The sequence below is a fragment of the Leptinotarsa decemlineata genome, unplaced genomic scaffold (genome assembly GCF_025532065.1).
Source record: "Leptinotarsa decemlineata unplaced genomic scaffold, Ldec_3_MD MMD2_tig00026299_RagTag_RagTag, whole genome shotgun sequence".
Taxonomy (NCBI): Eukaryota; Metazoa; Arthropoda; class Insecta; order Coleoptera; family Chrysomelidae; genus Leptinotarsa; species Leptinotarsa decemlineata.
This window is the reverse complement of record NW_027412676.1, coordinates 3,497,533-3,514,861: the sequence shown is the minus strand read 5'-3', so window position 1 is coordinate 3,514,861 and position 17,329 is coordinate 3,497,533. Positions and strand designations below refer to the sequence as shown.

At 36.3% G+C, this 17,329-nt stretch overlaps 1 protein-coding gene across 2 annotated transcripts in view; it reads left to right on the top strand.

The window, feature by feature from the left end:
* The first annotated feature begins 5,964 nt into the window (after positions 1–5,964).
* LOC111515415 (uncharacterized) overlaps positions 5,965–17,329 on the top strand; it is a 50,652-nt gene continuing 39,287 nt past the window's right edge. The window contains exons 1-2 of one of the 2 annotated variants that reach the window (XM_023171639.2): positions 5,983–6,237; positions 7,372–8,160. In XM_023171639.2, the coding sequence (XP_023027407.2) occupies positions 6,102–6,237; positions 7,372–7,982 (747 nt within the window). In that variant the 5' untranslated portion in view covers positions 5,983–6,101 and the 3' untranslated portion in view covers positions 7,983–8,160. Of the gene's footprint in view, positions 6,238–7,371; positions 8,161–17,329 lie in introns of those variants that run through there. The other variant, XM_074180703.1, reaches the window with a different exon arrangement.

The following is a 17,329-nucleotide window of genomic DNA, read 5'->3' as shown; positions in this document are numbered from 1 at the left end:
CGTATCATTACTTGTCTTCCAATGATGTTGGCGTTGCATTGTCTGAATAATTTGTGTTGTTTCTGAAAAAATGTCATCGCCTAACAAAAAACCAGTCAGTAAGAGTCAGGCAAGTGAAATAATTTTTGAAGTGTTCAATTATTTTCAAAGTCGGATACGTTGTCAAATGAGAAAAATTGAACATCTCTCGCTGCAGGTAACATTAAATAAATTTAAAAAATAACTAGCACAAATCTTTATTTTGTATTAGGTATTTCAATAAGAATTATTGAAAGGGTGGTTAAAGAAGATGAATAATCAATTTCTGCAAATAACGGAGAAGTAAAATTTTCCACTCCAAGAAACAAGTGGCCTAGAAGAGCACCAGTAAGTCGAGTATGAGTATTCCAATATTAGACGGATTATTTACGACTTTCATAAGACGAAAGGGTGTCATATTACGGTAAAAATGTTTCAACACAAAATGATGACGTTTTGGAAATTCCGACTTCCGAAACATCTCTTTGTAGGATTTTAAAGAAAATAGGTTTCAAACGGAGAAGGACTAAAAATAATAGAAAAATTGTAATAGAAGAAATGGACATTACACAGTGGACATACATCTTCCAAGAACTGGATAGATAAATCAACCAAAGAGTTATTTAAAAATATTGCGAATGGACCAAGACTAATTATTGTCCATACAGGAGGTGGCATAGGCTTTATACCTAATTGTCGGCTTATATTTAAATCAGACACAACATCAGGGGATTATCATTCAGAAATTGATTCTGAAAATTAATGTTAATGCTTACAAGTAAAATTAATCCCAAATTTACCTGTGAATTCGGTAGTTGTGACCGATAATGATCCATACCATAATATTGAAATTAATCCAGACTCCAACACAAATTCTAGGTAGGCGTACATGGTGAACTGGTTGCACGAAGAAAGCATTATGGTTACCCTTAACATGCTCATACCTGAATTATACTAGTTGATCAAGGTAAATAAAAAGCATCATATTAGATACAAATTTGATAAGGTTTTGCTTGAACACGGACATAACGTTTTGCGACTCCCATCCTACCATCCGGATTTGATTCCCATTGAGTTCATTTAGGCTACCGTCAAAAATAAAGTGTCCCGAAATAATGTAACTTTCAAGTTGGAAGATGTAAGGAAACTAGCGGGACACTAGTTTGATCAAATCACTTCCAAAGAATGGCAAAAGTGTTGTCGACATGTAGTAGATATAGAGCGGAAATAATGGAAAAATTAAAAATTCAGACATTCATATAAGTCATACACTACAGAGCATTTCCTAAAATGCTCTGTAGTGTATGACTTGTTTTAAAAACCACCTTCATACCTAGTTCCTTGAAAATCTTTCCAAAGTTCTTTGTATATTCGTGGTAAGGAACTGAGATATATTTATCTTGGTTTTTGTCGTTTTTAAAAGTCGAGATTTCGTTCATTCTTAACCTAAACTTTTTCTTCCTTATTATATCATCTACAATACCCCTCAAGAAACCGTTAGTGGCTGCTATTTCTTGCATTGTACGTTTTTCTTTTGTGAATCTCTCATGTGTGAGAGGAAAAGTCAAAAGACGATGCACGAGAAAATTCAGCCCATCACGTTTGTGCTGTCCACAGTGATGTGAACTGTCAGGAATATACCTGTACGTGCTTTGTTTCCTTTCTTAATACATCGTTGAATAGAACTGGCTGATACTTGATGAAAATCCATATTAAAAACTAATTAATACAGTGTATTGTTTGATTTTCACAATGAAAGGTTTTACAGAAACCTCGACACGTGTTTCGCTATACAATAGCTTTCTTAAGCATAAACTAAAAGTTACTTCTAAATTACAACCATTTTATACTCTAACCTATTACCTACTCATCTGCCTAATGGATGAATCTACCTGAAAAGGTATGAATTCATTAACTATTACATTTTTCCAAAGTACCGTAACTATTTTCACCTGGAAATGAACAGATTCAATAATGGCGAATTATTTAGTTCACATTGATCGTTTATAAAATATTGAGATTTTTTGAATTTGTTTATTTCCATACTCTCCAACAAGTTGAGTTTCAAGCTTTGAAAGAAGTTTACCCAATTCGAAGAGAAGAGGATAAAAGTTATAGAACCTTAACCTACTCAGGCCAACCCACTACAAATATTTCAGATTTTCTGCACAGCAAAAATCAGGAGTGCATAAATTATCGTGTGGGTCATGTCCGATATTTTATATAGGTCAAACTGGAAGAACGTTCAATGCCCGCATAAAGGACCACATCGTCCATCATATTTTGCAACAAAACCATTCCATAGACTTAAGTTCATTAGGATTAATTAGATAAATCAACAACAAGCATCTAGATGCTTATGAGAGTGTAGAAATAAGTAGATAAGTCAATATTGTGAAATTGATTGTATATAGCTTGTTAAAATAATACCCGTATATGTATTAGATTTACCTGACTATTACATAAAGACACATTGTAAAATTATTTCAAGACTAGTATGCAATATTGTGAAATGAATTTAGGACACTTTAGACGCAGGTACCTAGAAAAGGTATCTATGGTGTAAATAAGGACAACTTTGTAAGTATGATTAGTTTGATCTTTCTCTTGAAGATAATCATTTGGTGATCGAAACACGTGTCGAGGTGTTGAAATATCAGTTTGGTCTGGGAAAAAATCCAGTAGATTTCATTACTAAGTACACCAAGGGTTCCAAACCAAACTTTACGAAGATTCGATCCACAGTAATATTCTCGTGATACCTGCACTATTCCTGATAGTCGCGTCAATTTATAGGTCAGTTATACGCTTTTAACTCTTTCCTCTTGCTTTCCGGTTCAGTGCAACGTATATAGACTGTTTTCCGCTCGATTAGAGGTTTCATAATAATACCAAGTGGCTCGAAGCTCCATGTATAGGAGCTTTAGGAAATTCAAGGAAGCTGCCTACATTTTAAATAACGACGCATTCAGCCAAGCTCCCAACAATATCCGCTGGGAGCTTGCCGTTACCTCATCGCGTTCGATAGTGTCTACCGCAATATTAGACGAAACGGGAGGCATAGAAACCTAAAGACCACGGCGAACAAACTCGGAAAATAGATTTGACAAAATTACATTCGGTGGTGAAAGCTTACACTCATACGGCAAATTAAAATTCAAAAAATTACTGAACAGTTTAGTAAAACAATTCTAGTCTCCATTCTCGAAAGTACTAGGTAGCTGCCTCGTATAAAAGCGCGCGCGCCATCCAGCCAGTAATGTCATTCGACGATATTAGCGACTAGCTAGGTAAAGTGCTGTATGTGAGGTGGTGAATAATGTGAGTGGTGTCATTAGCAAGTTTTTAATACTCGATTCTTTACCTCGGCATTTTTGAAGACAAAATTATGTCGGAATCAAAAAAGAAGGAACGGCAGTATAGCGCGGAATATGTAAAATATGGATTTATTGAAAATCCCACAAATCCATCTTCGCCCATGTGCCTTCTTTGTCAAAAAACATTTTCGAATGAAGCGATGAAACCCTCAAGGCTACAAGATCATTTGAATAAAATGCATTCAAATAAAAAAGACAAAAGTGTGACTTATTTTCAAGAAGTTAAAACGATACACTCAGCTCAGCCAACAGTGTAAAAACTTTTTTCAGCTGCTTCTAAGCAAGACGACGACAGACTCCGAGCTTCCTACAATATATCCTTGCTAATTGCTCAAACAGGAAAATCTCACACTATTGGAGAGGATTTAATTTTACCGGCAATAAAAGAAGTAATAACTACTGTGCTCCATAAACCAGCGGCAGATATTATCCAAAACATTCCTTTAAGCGATAGTTCCATGCGAAGACGAATTGATGAGAGGACTGAAAACATTGAACAGTCATTGTGCAGTCATCTGAAGATTTCTAAATTCTCAATTCAGTTAGATGAGTCCACTTAACCAATCAATGAAGCATTGTTGTTGTCATAAGTGAGGTTTATTAAAAATGAGAAAATATAGCAAGAACTACTATTTGCCAGAAATTTAGAGACGGATACAAAAGGGAAATGATATATAGTACACTGGAAAAAATTTGTGATGAGAAAGAAATTCCACTAAATAATATTATATCAGCTGCTACGGATGGCGCTCCGGCTATGACAGGACGTCACAAAGGCTTCATACTTAAAAAATTAAATTCCAGATGTGCTCGCTGTACATTGTGTCATTCATAGGCAACATTTGGTTACGAAAAATTTGAGTAAGCGCCTCTCTCAATCAAAGCAGTCAATAAAATCCGAAACAGCTCTTTAAATGACAGATTATTTAATCAGCTGTGTATTGGTAATGATAAAGATTTCAACCGATTGCTATTTCACACAGAAGTGCGTTGGTTAGCAAGAGGTAACTGTCTGACTCTATTTTAAAATCTATTTGACTCTGTAATAGAATTGCACGACAACCTCATCACTTCAAATAATGATATTGCGTACTTGACAAACCTGCATAAATTACTAAAAGATGTTAATCTCCAACTTCAAGGTGACGACTTGAATTTGATTAAAACAAAAAATGTCATTGCAGCTCTTGTAGCCAAATTGCTCTTATACAAGAATAATATCGGCAGACGTGAGTTTCGCAATTTCCCTAATTTGTTAGCAGTATTCTTCAACAACGACGACTTGCTTGTTAACTGCCAACATTTGGAGAACCTCCACAGTGATTTGGCAGAACGATTCCAGGACATTTTAAAATTGGAAATACCGGACTGGGTGTTGGATCCTTTTTCAAATGTCAACACAGCAGGATCACCCCAGCTGGAAGAAGAACTCATAGAACTGATAACGAACGAGGAAATAAAAATAAAATTTAAAAATGGATACCAAGAATTTTGTCTCCAAAAGTCGATTTTTGATAGCATTCCCATTATCGTATTTGTGTGAACGTGGATTTAGTGCTGTGGCAACGTTGCTAACTAAAAAGAGAAATCGGTTGCAGATTACCGAACGCGGTGACTTACGGCTGTTTTTGAGTAAATTTGAGATATTAATAAACTTGTTAAAAATCATCAAATTGATCTTTCACATTAGATTCGTTTCAAAATTCAAATCGAAATGTTTGTTTTAATAACATGAATAAAAGTCCTAATATTACAAAATGGTATTTTACATTACCCTCATCAGAAAGTCTTATTTTCACATGACACACATAATTCAATATTTTTTTTTACATTTGGAAAAGATAAAAAGTTTAATAACATATAATTCATTATAATATTAAAATCAACAGTTCAAAAATAACTTTTAAAAACGCTCAAAGGTGCGAACTCGTTTCCTCCTTTTCATGAAAGAGGATGTTTGCATCTCCACTCACAAGCGATTTTGGTGAAATTTGTGACACGTGTGAATCATTGTATTCGTGCCACGTGCCAGTATAAGGATGTCTGCAGAGTCTGCAGAATGCTGTATAATGTCCGCTGTATGGAGACCCACAGTGATTCGAAAGTGCATATAGATTATAACGACAAGGAGTCAAATTGTCTGCTGCATAATTGTTCATATCTAATCCATCTATAGGAAATTCGATGGCAACATTTAACTTGCCTCTAAATATTTCTGTCAGAGAAAATATTTTAAAATGAATTAAAAAAAGGGGGAAACTTATGGACCGATAGAGACTTTGTGCATTTTTTTCTTTCCTTGCAACTTGAACACGTGGGTTTTTCATGTCTCTTGTGAAGAAATCCAAGCACTGTGATAAACTCAATTATTAAAATAATGACTGCGATTGTGATTCTTAAGATGTAGTAAAGTAAAAAAAAATGGGGAGAGCTAAAGAATGATTAATTTTCGAAGTGGGCGGTAGACAAAATAAGTTTGAGTACCTCTGGGTCTAGCGACTGAAATATATGTATAGCAATGTACTTATGAAGCCACTCGCAACGGCGACTGGCGAAATGTACCGAGCGAACCGCCTGGGCGACTTGCGGCGCGGTGGGCGAGCAAAACAAAGGCATGAATCAGTACGGCGCGAGCCACGAAGTAGAGCGGTAGTCGTGGCGAATAGTGCAGTGATCAAACTAGTTTAGTTGTTTTCGCCGCGAAAAATGAACACCGAGACTTTTATTGCTGAAATACTAGCTAGACCAGCTATTTGGAAGTCTGGTCATCCACGGCATAAATTTAAACATGTAGTGAAGAGATTGTGGGAAGAAATAAAAATAAAATTTCCAGATTCTGAAGGTGAGTAGTATTTTTTATATTCATTTAGGTACAAATAATTAATCAATAATGTTACACTTCACTCGTCACTTCAACTTTATATATTTACTTCGATAGGTATTTGAAAATAATAACACAACTATCTTGTGTTAACGCCACCTAAGTTACACTAGCTTACGTGACTTCAACCACAGTAACATTTATGATATAAATCATCACAAATAGTTTACAAAGTAGTCTTTACATTGATTTCTTATGTCTATAGCATGTAACGTTGCTCTATTGTTCCACCGAGACGTCATAACTTGTCTAGATGTAGATCTAGAATGCATGTACCGTCTAAAATCGGGATCACTATTTTCATCTTTTTCTCTTTAATAATCAGTTTTGCATGTTTGGTATCTGTTTCGATTGCTTTGAGGAAAACTCGACACTTATTAGTCATAATACCATAAGCACACTCAATTGTCACTCGAACTCTTGACAATCTTTTATTGAAAATTCTTCTCGAATCATCTGAATTACTCGATGGAAAGGGTTGCATAAAATATTTTTTCAGTGGATAGGCTTCGTCGCCAACTAGGACGTGTGGCAGCAAAATATTTGATCCAGGTAATATTTTTGGCGGTGACATATTAAATGGATTGTTAGTAAGCAATTCATTACATTTTGAAAAATGAAATGTTCCTCCGTCACTTTGTCTTCCTTTTCCACCAATCTCAATTACAGAAAATTTATATTCAGCATCAGAAACTGATTGTAGGACCAATGAAAAACATTTTTATAATTATAATATTGGCTACCGCTTCGTAGTAGCTTCTGAATGCGAAAATGTTTACCGTCTATGGCTCCTACGCAATTAGGGAATTGCCATCTAGAGAAAAAACTTGTCTGAAATTTTTCTTGAATCTTCACTTGTTAATTTTGGTGACATATTATGCTGAAAAACCAACATTTTCCAAATGGCCTTTAAAGTTTGATATATCGTTTTGGCGACGGTGCTTCGACCTAGATATTCAAAAGTCATCCCAACGGAGAGAAATCTGAAACATAAAATATTTTTTCTTTATGTACCTACACTTTACTATCTTCATTATTTCTGTTTATTAGTACCCTAACTTGAATATTGCAGTTTTATCAAATCATTTTTTCCAGTTGGTGATCTCAAAAAGAAATGGAAGAACCTGAGGGACACATATAATAAAGAGTTAAAGAAAATACCTAAACCCCGGTCGGGTGATTTGCCCTTAAATTATGAACCAGCCTGGAAATACTTCACTCTATTAGGATTTTTGAAAGATGAGTACATGCCTTTAGCTGCCGAATCAAACTTAGATGAAGGAGACAGTGTAATACTCGATAACGAAGACAATGATGATATGTCCATTGAAGTTATAAATGAAGTAAAGTCACCTTGTCGTGCATCTTCACCCATTGAACCCTCTACCTCTAATTCCCAAAATTCAAAAAGGCGACAAAATATACAAGCACAGTATTTAGAGATTGAGAAAAAAAAACTGAAACTTTTAGAAAACGATATGTCTAAAAATACATCAGTTGACAGTGAAAGAAAATCAGATGACTACCATTTTTTAATGAGTATTTTACCGGAAATGGAAAAACTACCTATTATCCAAAAATTAAGGTTGAGAAATAAAATAAACAAAGCTCTTTTAGACGAAATAAATGTCGCGATGTACGGAGAACCTCATGGGCGCTATGGTGACTCTACTCAACCAAACCATAATAACTTTAATAACGAATAAAATACCTACATATAAGTAACATCGAAAAGACTATCTGATTATTATAATTCATAATAATTGAAAAGAACAAAAATGACTGATTAAAAAGTTAGAAATTCATTATTCATTCTACCGTCAATTACAAGTTAGAAGTTGTTTTTTGTTTTAGTTGTACGAAAAATTACTATCATATAATTTAGATTTTTGCAATAAATAACATAGTTATCTGAAAGTGTTTTTTATTTCATGAAATATTAATATACAGAATAACATTCAATTAGCTGATAAGATTTTGGGCAAAGACAATTCCAAATAAATTTACTTATAAAAAAATCCGTTTGGGACCATTACTTTCTTGGGAAAAGTTGTTCATAGTGATGGATACTATAGGTAATTCTCCAAAATATGATCAGCTAATTATTACCTTTATACATAGGTATATAAATAAATACGTAATGTAGATTAATATAGATGGATATGTATAGATAGGTAAGTACATACCTTAACGTCAAAAACAATTTTTCAGTGACACTTAAAATTCTATTTGCATTAACTTTTTTCTCCAATTCTGGTTGAATATTCATAAGAATATAATCGAAGGTTTCAATACTCATTCTGGTATACTCAAAAATTTTTTCTCGTACTTCTTGTGGAATTCTCCATCTATACCCCGATTCTTATTCAAATCATGTACTCCACAATATCTTCCAAATATTAGGTCTTGAACGAAAAAACTATTACTTTCTAAGCAATGTCGAGACAATTTCGATAAAGACATTTCGCTGTTGGACTACTGGTCACGGCGGCGAACGTGACTGCCCGTGGCCTGCAAACGATGCCGCGCGAATGGTCGCCTCGCTACCTGCTTCGACGTTCGCACCGCCGATCCCCATGGCCAGGCCGGGTAGTTCTGGTCTCTACCAGTTTTTGTATATCCTAAGAGCGGAGGAAATTTCGACACCAAGAAGGTAGCTTCTTCGATCAATGAGAATTTTCATACCAAATCTTATAGGTATATTCTAAACTAAATGAATATAGCTATGGCTTAAAAAAGGACGAAATAGGTAATTCAAAATATTACATTTCTTGCCATAATAATAATATATATACATACGCCTTATTCAGGGTATAACGTTTTAGCAGGTCAGCAAATTGTTCTCAATCTCGACCAGGTTAATCATTTTCGACAAAAAAAATTCCAACCCCCACCCTTTGAGTATGGAAAAATTCCACATTCCTCATTAAATCGAAAATAAACCTTTTAGGTCGGCAGAAATTCTTGCAGTTCGGGCCTGCCAGACATGAATTTCGACCAGTTTAATCATTTTCGACAGAAACACTTGCCATCAAGCATACATAAATTAAATATAGAATAACAACAACAATAATCCCAGAAGCTTCTGGAATTATAATAATAATAAAATAAAACACACTCCTAACCATCTGAAATGCATTATGATGACTCTGTCAGCGAATATACATGGGTTTAGTCGTGGTAGATCTACCAGCACAAATCTGCTCATTTATCAACACTGTATAATAAATGCCAGGTGGATTCTATCCACCGAGTAAACCACAATTTGTTGTTGCATAAACTAAACGCTTTGGGTATTCAAGAAAACATTCTGAAATGGATTGAAAATTATCTAGCCTGTAAAGTACAATTTGTAAAATATGATTATTCAGTATCTTCCTCAATCACAGTTTCATCGGGTGTACCACAGGGTTCTCATTTAGGACCATTGCTTTTCAACCTATTTGTAAATGACTTGTAAGATGTTATTCTTTATAGTGAATTTCTTTTGTTTGCTGATGACCTGAAGTTTTAAAGTTATTCATGACTCAACTGATACAGAATTATTACAATACGATTTATCTAACTTTGTTCGCTGGTGTGATATAAATTTACTACAATTAAATGTAGACGAATGTCAAAAATTTACAAAAATCCCATTAACCGGCCATATAAAATCAATCAATCGGAACTGAAAACAACAAACACAATCAGATATTTAGGAATCACTCTCGACCCAAAAATGTCATTTAAACCCCACATTGAAAATATTACTTCTAAAGCACTAAAAATGTTAGGTTTAAATCTTGGATCTGCAAATGAATTATCTCTCACTCCAATAAAAATCATACATTGTTCAACGTTTGTTTGAAGGTGATTGACAATGTTTCGTGATGAATTTCACTAGTTCGGACTTCCATTGTCTATTATATAAAATGATTTGAAATCCCTGAAACAAGTAAAAAAGAATAATTAAAAAAGAATAGTTGAAAATAACAATTATATTAAGCAACAATAAACCTGAAATGAAATGATAGTAAAATAACCTACAAGTAAAAATATAATAATTGAATAAATAAAAATTAAAGGAATGCAAAAAGAAAATAATAAAAATAAAAAAGTGTAGAGATTCCAAGTCACGTTAGTTCACGACGTTTCGATTGTTGGTATCTACAATCGTCTTCGGGTGATGACTGGACTGGTTCCTCCGAGAGATGACTATTTTATAGGTCGTTGAAATACTTTCACTTTCTCTACTTTCCATTTTCCGCTTCACTGATTCCGTGAGAGATGACCGATTTGGCGGGAGTTGGTCATTTCTCGTTTGATGATGGGTTTCCATATGTTTCGTATATCTACGCTGGCCTGGCTGAATACGTTGTTGGACAACATGTATGCGGCTTCCTTAAATTTTCTCCTGAACCAATGTTCCTCTCTGTGCAAGATCTCAGCTTAGGACCACTCGATGTTGTGTTGATGGGTCCAAACATGGTCTGCTATTCCTGATTTGCTGGTTTCTCCTCGCTGTGTGTGCTTCTTGTGCTCGGCAATGCGAATATTCAATGGCCTCTTAGTTTCACCAATATAGGATTTTCCGCACTCACAGGGTATCCGGTAAATGCAATTCTTGGAACCGCAGTCCGCGTTTGGGGGCCTGGTTTTCGTGAGGCTGCTACGGATAGTGTTACCGGATCTGAAACAGGTTCTAATGTTGTACTTGGAACCAATTCTTCTTATCCTCTCCGATAATCCTCTGATGTAGGGAAGTGCAAGCACTGGTTGTGACGGCTTCTCTTCCTTGCGAGGCTCCTGCTGTCTTTTGGCCAAAGTCTTTTCTACCATCGCTTTGGAGTATCCATTCCGCTGAAGATCACTTTTGATGATGTCTAGTTCCTTCTCGAGACCTTCCTTTGTATAACAAAGCCCAAAAGCACGGTCTAATAGAGTCTTGATAATTCCTCTTTTTGTCGATTGATGGTGGTTGGATTCGTGGTTCAGATACTGTCCCGTATGAGTGGGTTTTCGGTATACAGATGTTTCCCACTTAGTGTCGGTCCTCTTCACCAAAACGTCTAAGAATGGCAATTCATTGTGGATTTCCTTCTCCATTGTGAAAGTGATGGAAGGTCTCACGCTGTTGATGTGTTTCAGAAAGGCGTCTAGTTCAGTATTCCCATGGTTCCATATTATGAAGGTGTCGTCAACATATCTCAAAATACATTGTTCAATTGTTAGATGAATAATCGAATACAATTCCACAATTTGGTGCCCTTCATATCATGTGGCTATTGATATGCTTGAAAGTGTTCAAAATAAGATTTTAAGGTACTCTGCATATAAACTGGGATATCGTATTGGTGAATATGACTATAAAATTATATTGGACATTCTTAACGTGAATACTCTGGCTCATAGAAGATTAGAATCAGATCTTACACTAATTCATAAAATAATCAATGGTAGCATCAATTCCTCGGAACTTGTCGAACTTATAACTTTAAATGTAAATCCAAGGAGAACAAGAAATTCGAAAATCTTCAAAGTACCACCCGTTTGTCGCACCAACTATGGCCGGAATGAATCTGTAGGTAGAATTTCAAGATTTGCAAATACATACAATGTAGATTTAGAATTTTTTTATTCTTCTTCGGAAACATTTTAAAAGACTGAAAAGATTGTAATTCATTAACTTATCTTGACGATTTTTTTTTATTTTATTTATTTTTTCCTTAAACCTAGCTTAGATTACTGTTAAATAGATATGTGTGAACTTATTAACTATTTTGTAAAAATAGGCATTGCCGTAAATAAATAAATAAATAAAATAAATAAATAAAATAGTTATACCCCCTTATTTATTATCCATAATAATGAAACAATTTTCACATAACACTCTGCTAATACTCACTAAAAAGTGATAAAAGCTCGTTATAAATGCAAAACGCTAACAGAGTGCTCAACAAGATTTTGTGATTTCGAGTCCACCCTATTTTTATATGGCAAACGGGTCGCAAACAAAATAATTTATGACCGTTAGGGGTCATTTTATACCTGTGCGTTTGGGTATTTCATCAAAAACACTAATGACTTTGTTTATATATGTATACATTTATAAAGTGCACTTCTTTAATGTCCTTCTCCTTTTATTTTTTGAACGGGTCAACTCAAGAAATTTTGAAATAATGAAATTATATAGTCTTCGTTATCTTGTTTAAGTCAGATTTATGGGCCTAGGGCCCCTAATCCTTTCGGCTGTTTGAGTTTTTGATAGGTTCCTGTGGCGGGGCGGCAAGGGATTGCATGGTCCTTTGTCGACTTCTTTTGGCTCTTTGCCCAGTAGAAGTCGCAGCGTACTTCTTTGGCTTTGCGGCTGTTTAGGCACTGTTTCTTGTTTTATTTTCCGGCAAACATGGATTGCAGTACCGGAAACTTCACTAGAAGCGCCTGCAGCTGCCCTGAGGTCGTTGGGAGACCTTCGGGAGAGCTGCAGGCGGTCTCTGACGATGAGACGGCCCTCGCATACGAGACGTCGCTCCTGATTGAGTTTCTTCCGACAGGCCTTGGGTTTGTGGTCTGTCTGTTTTCGTTCGGCCTATCTGAGGCCCTTTTATTTTCAGGTCGTTCTGGGCACCCATGGAAGCTCGCTGGGTGTTCTCCCTTGCAGTTGAAGCATCGCAAACGCGAGTTTTTAGGTCTTTTGCATTACTTGGTCATGTGCCGTCCGGCACATCTAACGCAGGCTGGAACTGCTTTACAGTTGCGTTACGTGTGACCGAGCTTTTGGCATCAACATTGCCCTGCTCGGTTTCTCGGCTTCTGTGTTTCGGCGCTTACACGCACGTTTTGAATTCCGGTGATCTCATATATTCTCTTTTGGCTCCTTGGAACTAAAACAAGCACGAACGGTATCGGTACCTTGTTAGCTTTACTCAGGCGGGCTACGGAAAGGATATCAAATCCTTTGCCCTGGAGTTCAGTCTTGATGTCGTCACAGTCTATAGATTTCAGGACCCCGCGAAAAACTACTCTGAGTGGTTTTTCGCTTTTCATTGTATAGGTATGGTAGGGTATTTTCTCTTGATCGAGGATCCGAGTAATTCTCCTATAATCATCTGTATTTTTAAGGTGGACTTTAATTCCATCTGTTATGTTCACCGCCCGCAATATGGAGATGTTTTGCGCAGCAGCAATCATGTTAAAAGCTTTCCACTTTTCTTTTGCGCGGATGGTTATGGATGGAGGCTTATTCGCTTTTTTGCGTGTTTCTGCCCGGTCATTTTTCGAGGCGTCTGTTACTAGTTCTTCGTCGCCTACTTCCATTGAGTCAGGTGGCGGGACTTCTGTTTCCTCTATATTTGCCGACTCAGTTTTCTGAGTGGGCTTTTGAATTTGATCTTCTAGTGCCACGCCCGGCTTTTGTAATAAGGTGGGTGTAGTTTTATTTGATTTTGGTTTATTGGTCCATTTAGTCTGGGAAAAACCGGGTTTTAACTATTTGAATTGTTGAGCCGTTTCTGGCTGTTTTTTCCTCTTTTTTGGGACCTTTGCCGCTTGGCTTTCTTCGCCCGACATAATATCGTCGATGTCCAGATCGCTGATGTCTGAGTCGGATTCGATAAGAAGATGAATGAGAGGTTTTTTGTTCCTCAAATTCAAGTCCATTCTCTTTGCAAATAATTTATATGCTTCCACTAGTTCGCTACTACTTATTTCATAGTATTCTATAATAGTTATTGATATTATAGCCAGACCTGCTTCTTTTGGCTCTTTACGAACTTTTGTAAAATTGAAAATCGTTTCTGTGGAACTGTAGCTATCGACTCATGCCCGAAGTCAGGCAACATGGCATTCCTTTTTTGAAATTGACTTATGTCATATTTTTATATAATTATGTCAATAATCTTTTTCACCGTTGAGTATTGTTGTAAAGTACAATTATAGTTCATGAGTTCAATACGCATTCTTATTCAACAGTTCCAACAGGTTATGGGCCCAGATGCGAACTCATGATTTTTCAGTAATCAAAAATTGAGACATTCAGGCATTTTGCAGTGTTCACTCATCGTCGTGTTGGTTTGGTTAGGTGGTTCCTCGTGTTCAAGTAACACATCGCATCAGTTACCATGGCTATACCGAATTACAGAGTAGAGCCTCTGAACAAAGAAAATTACGACACATGGATTCAACAAGCCCAAGCAGTGCTTATCAAAACGGATGCATGGAAATACGTAAGCGGCGAGGAAGTGTGTCCTGATGAAACTTCTGTAAACGCTGATGCTAGAAAAAATTGGATTAAAAATGATCTTTCAGCCAGATCAGATATTGTTCTAATGGTTTCCTCTCCTGAATTACGTTACATTAAAACTGGCTGTCCCACGTCCAAAAATGTTTGGGACAAGTATAAGGAAATTTACGCCTCCCAGGGTCCTGCAAAAAAGGCTTATTTATTGAAGAAACTCATTTTAAAAAAGATGAACGATGGAGAAAATATGAGGGACCATGTGAACGAATTTTTTGATGTCATAGACAAACTTGCTGAAATGAACATACCCATTCACGATGATTTGCAGGCTATAATGTTACTTTACAGCCTAAGCCCGTCCTTTGAGAATTTTCGTGTGGCAATAGAATCACGTGATACCTTGCCCACGCCAAATCAAATGAAAATTAAATTATTGGAAGAATATGAAGCTCGGAACAAAAATGATCCAGGTACTTCAAGTCAATCAGAAGAAGCCTTTTATGTTAAAAACAAAGGAAAATTCCGAAATTCTAGAAATTATTCAAAGTTTGGCTCGAACTCAAAATCTCGTTGTGAGAAATGCAACCGAAATAATCATACTACCGAGCAATGTTATGCCAAAACGAAGATCGAAGAATGCACCTTCCTCACAGAAGTGTGTATGTCATCAGGGCAAAACCGACCAGGCAATTCACTCTACTGGTGCCTTGATTCAGGAAGTACATCCCATATTTGCAAAAATGAAGACACTTTCGAAAACATTTCTGAATTACAAAATGAAGAAAAACTTCAGCTTGCTTCAAATGGCCACAAAGTGTCAATTTCAGGTAGGGGGCGAGTCAAATTGCAAACTAAAGACAGAGTACTGAATTTGTCTGACACTTTATTGGTCCCAGAAGTAACCATGAATTTATTATCGGTCAGCAAAATCACCGATAAGGGATACACAGTAAAATTCGACAAGAATAAAGCAAGTGTACTAAATGAAAAGGAAGAAGTTGTTCTGAAGGCTTCGAAACAAAACGGCCTCTACTGTGTGAACGACACAGAACTTATCCAGATTGAAAGAGCGAATTTAGTGTCCACTTCAAAAATTCATGAGTGGCATGCAAAACTCGGCCACATAAATGAAAACGATTTGAAGCTTGCCCAGCAAAATGAATTGCTGAAAGGGCTTTATTTCAATAAGAATGAAAAACTAGGAGATTGTGAGATTTGCATACAATCAAAAATGATACGAGCTCCGTTTCCAGTTCGTGACACTCCGAAGACCCTACAAATTCTCGAGATCGTCCACTCCGATGTGTGTGGACCAATGAAGAGCGTAAGTCCAGGGAAAGCGAAATATTTTGTTACATTCATATGTGAAAAAACTCGATACTCCAGAGTTTATTTCATGAAGCAAAAAAACGAGGTGCTCTATTATTTCAAAATCTATAAGAATGAAGTAGAAAACTTCCAGAACCAGAAAATAAAGTTTTTTCAAACCGACAACGGAAAGGGGGAGTACATAAATCAAGCATTTGATCAGTTTCTCAAAGATCATGGTATTCAACGTCGTTTGTCAGCTCCCTATACGCCACAACAGATCGGCCTTGCTGAAAGGCTAAATCGATCTCTTCTCGAGAAGGCAAGATGCATGATGGTAGAATCCAATACTACTCAGATTCTGTGGGCGGAAGCAGTTCACACGGCAAATTATTTACGAAACCGATGCCCATCACGCTCACTAAATCACATCACACCGTACCAAGCATGGACTGGTAAGACGCCATCAGCTCAGCATCTTGATGTCTTTGGAAGAAAAGCGTTCATATTGAACAAGAAAGGAGGACAAGGTAAATTTGCTCCTCGAACTATAGAAGGAATCTTTGTCGGTTATTCTGAGATATCTAAGGCTTTTCGCATTTGGATACCTTCTCTTCAAAAAATTGAAGTGAGCCGTGATGTGAAAATTATGAAATATTTTCCTAAAGAAAATCAGGGAAATTCCACTATTGATAATTTTTTTGACGTTGAATGTGGATCTGATATTCCAGTGAGCTGGAACCAGGAAAACCCAAATTTAAATGTTTTCATTGAGATCCCTCACAATTCAAGTTCAAAAATGACATCAACTCCGGCATTTTCATCTGATCACATCAACAATGAACAAGAATCAGCTGAATCGAGTTTTATAGACACTAGCGATTCATCGTTTGAACCATTATCAGAGAATCCAGGGGAGTCTGATATTCGGGAGGTACCAACTCAACTTGATAATGCTCAGCGCCCACGACGCACTATTCAGAAACCAAGATGGTTAGATGTATATGAAGATCCTGATGAAATTTCAAGCATTATTTATGAAAAGTGTTATAGTGCCAACATAAATTCAACGGGCTGGGATGAAGCCATAAAAAATGAAATCATCTCACACTTGAAAAATGACACATGGAAAATAGAACAAAAAACCCAAGGAAAAAATGTCATTGATCGTAAAATAGTTCTCAAAGAAAAATACAAGGCAGATGGAACTTTTGACCGAAAAAAGGCACATCTTGTAGCAAGAGGCTTCAATCAGCGACCATACATCGATTTTACTTTCACTTATGCCCCAGTTGCCAAACTCAGCTTAGTTCGTTTATTGCTGGCACGAGCTGTTGAAAGTGACATGAAGGTACACCAGCTCGACGTCTCTACCGCCTATTTGAATGGTGATATTGAAGAAAATATTTATATGGAATTACCTCAAGATCTTGAGAAATATTTACAATATATCATCTCAGATGAATCCCTTCCTCGAGACATCATAAAAAAGGCAGAGGAAATGCTTTCAACAATATACAACAT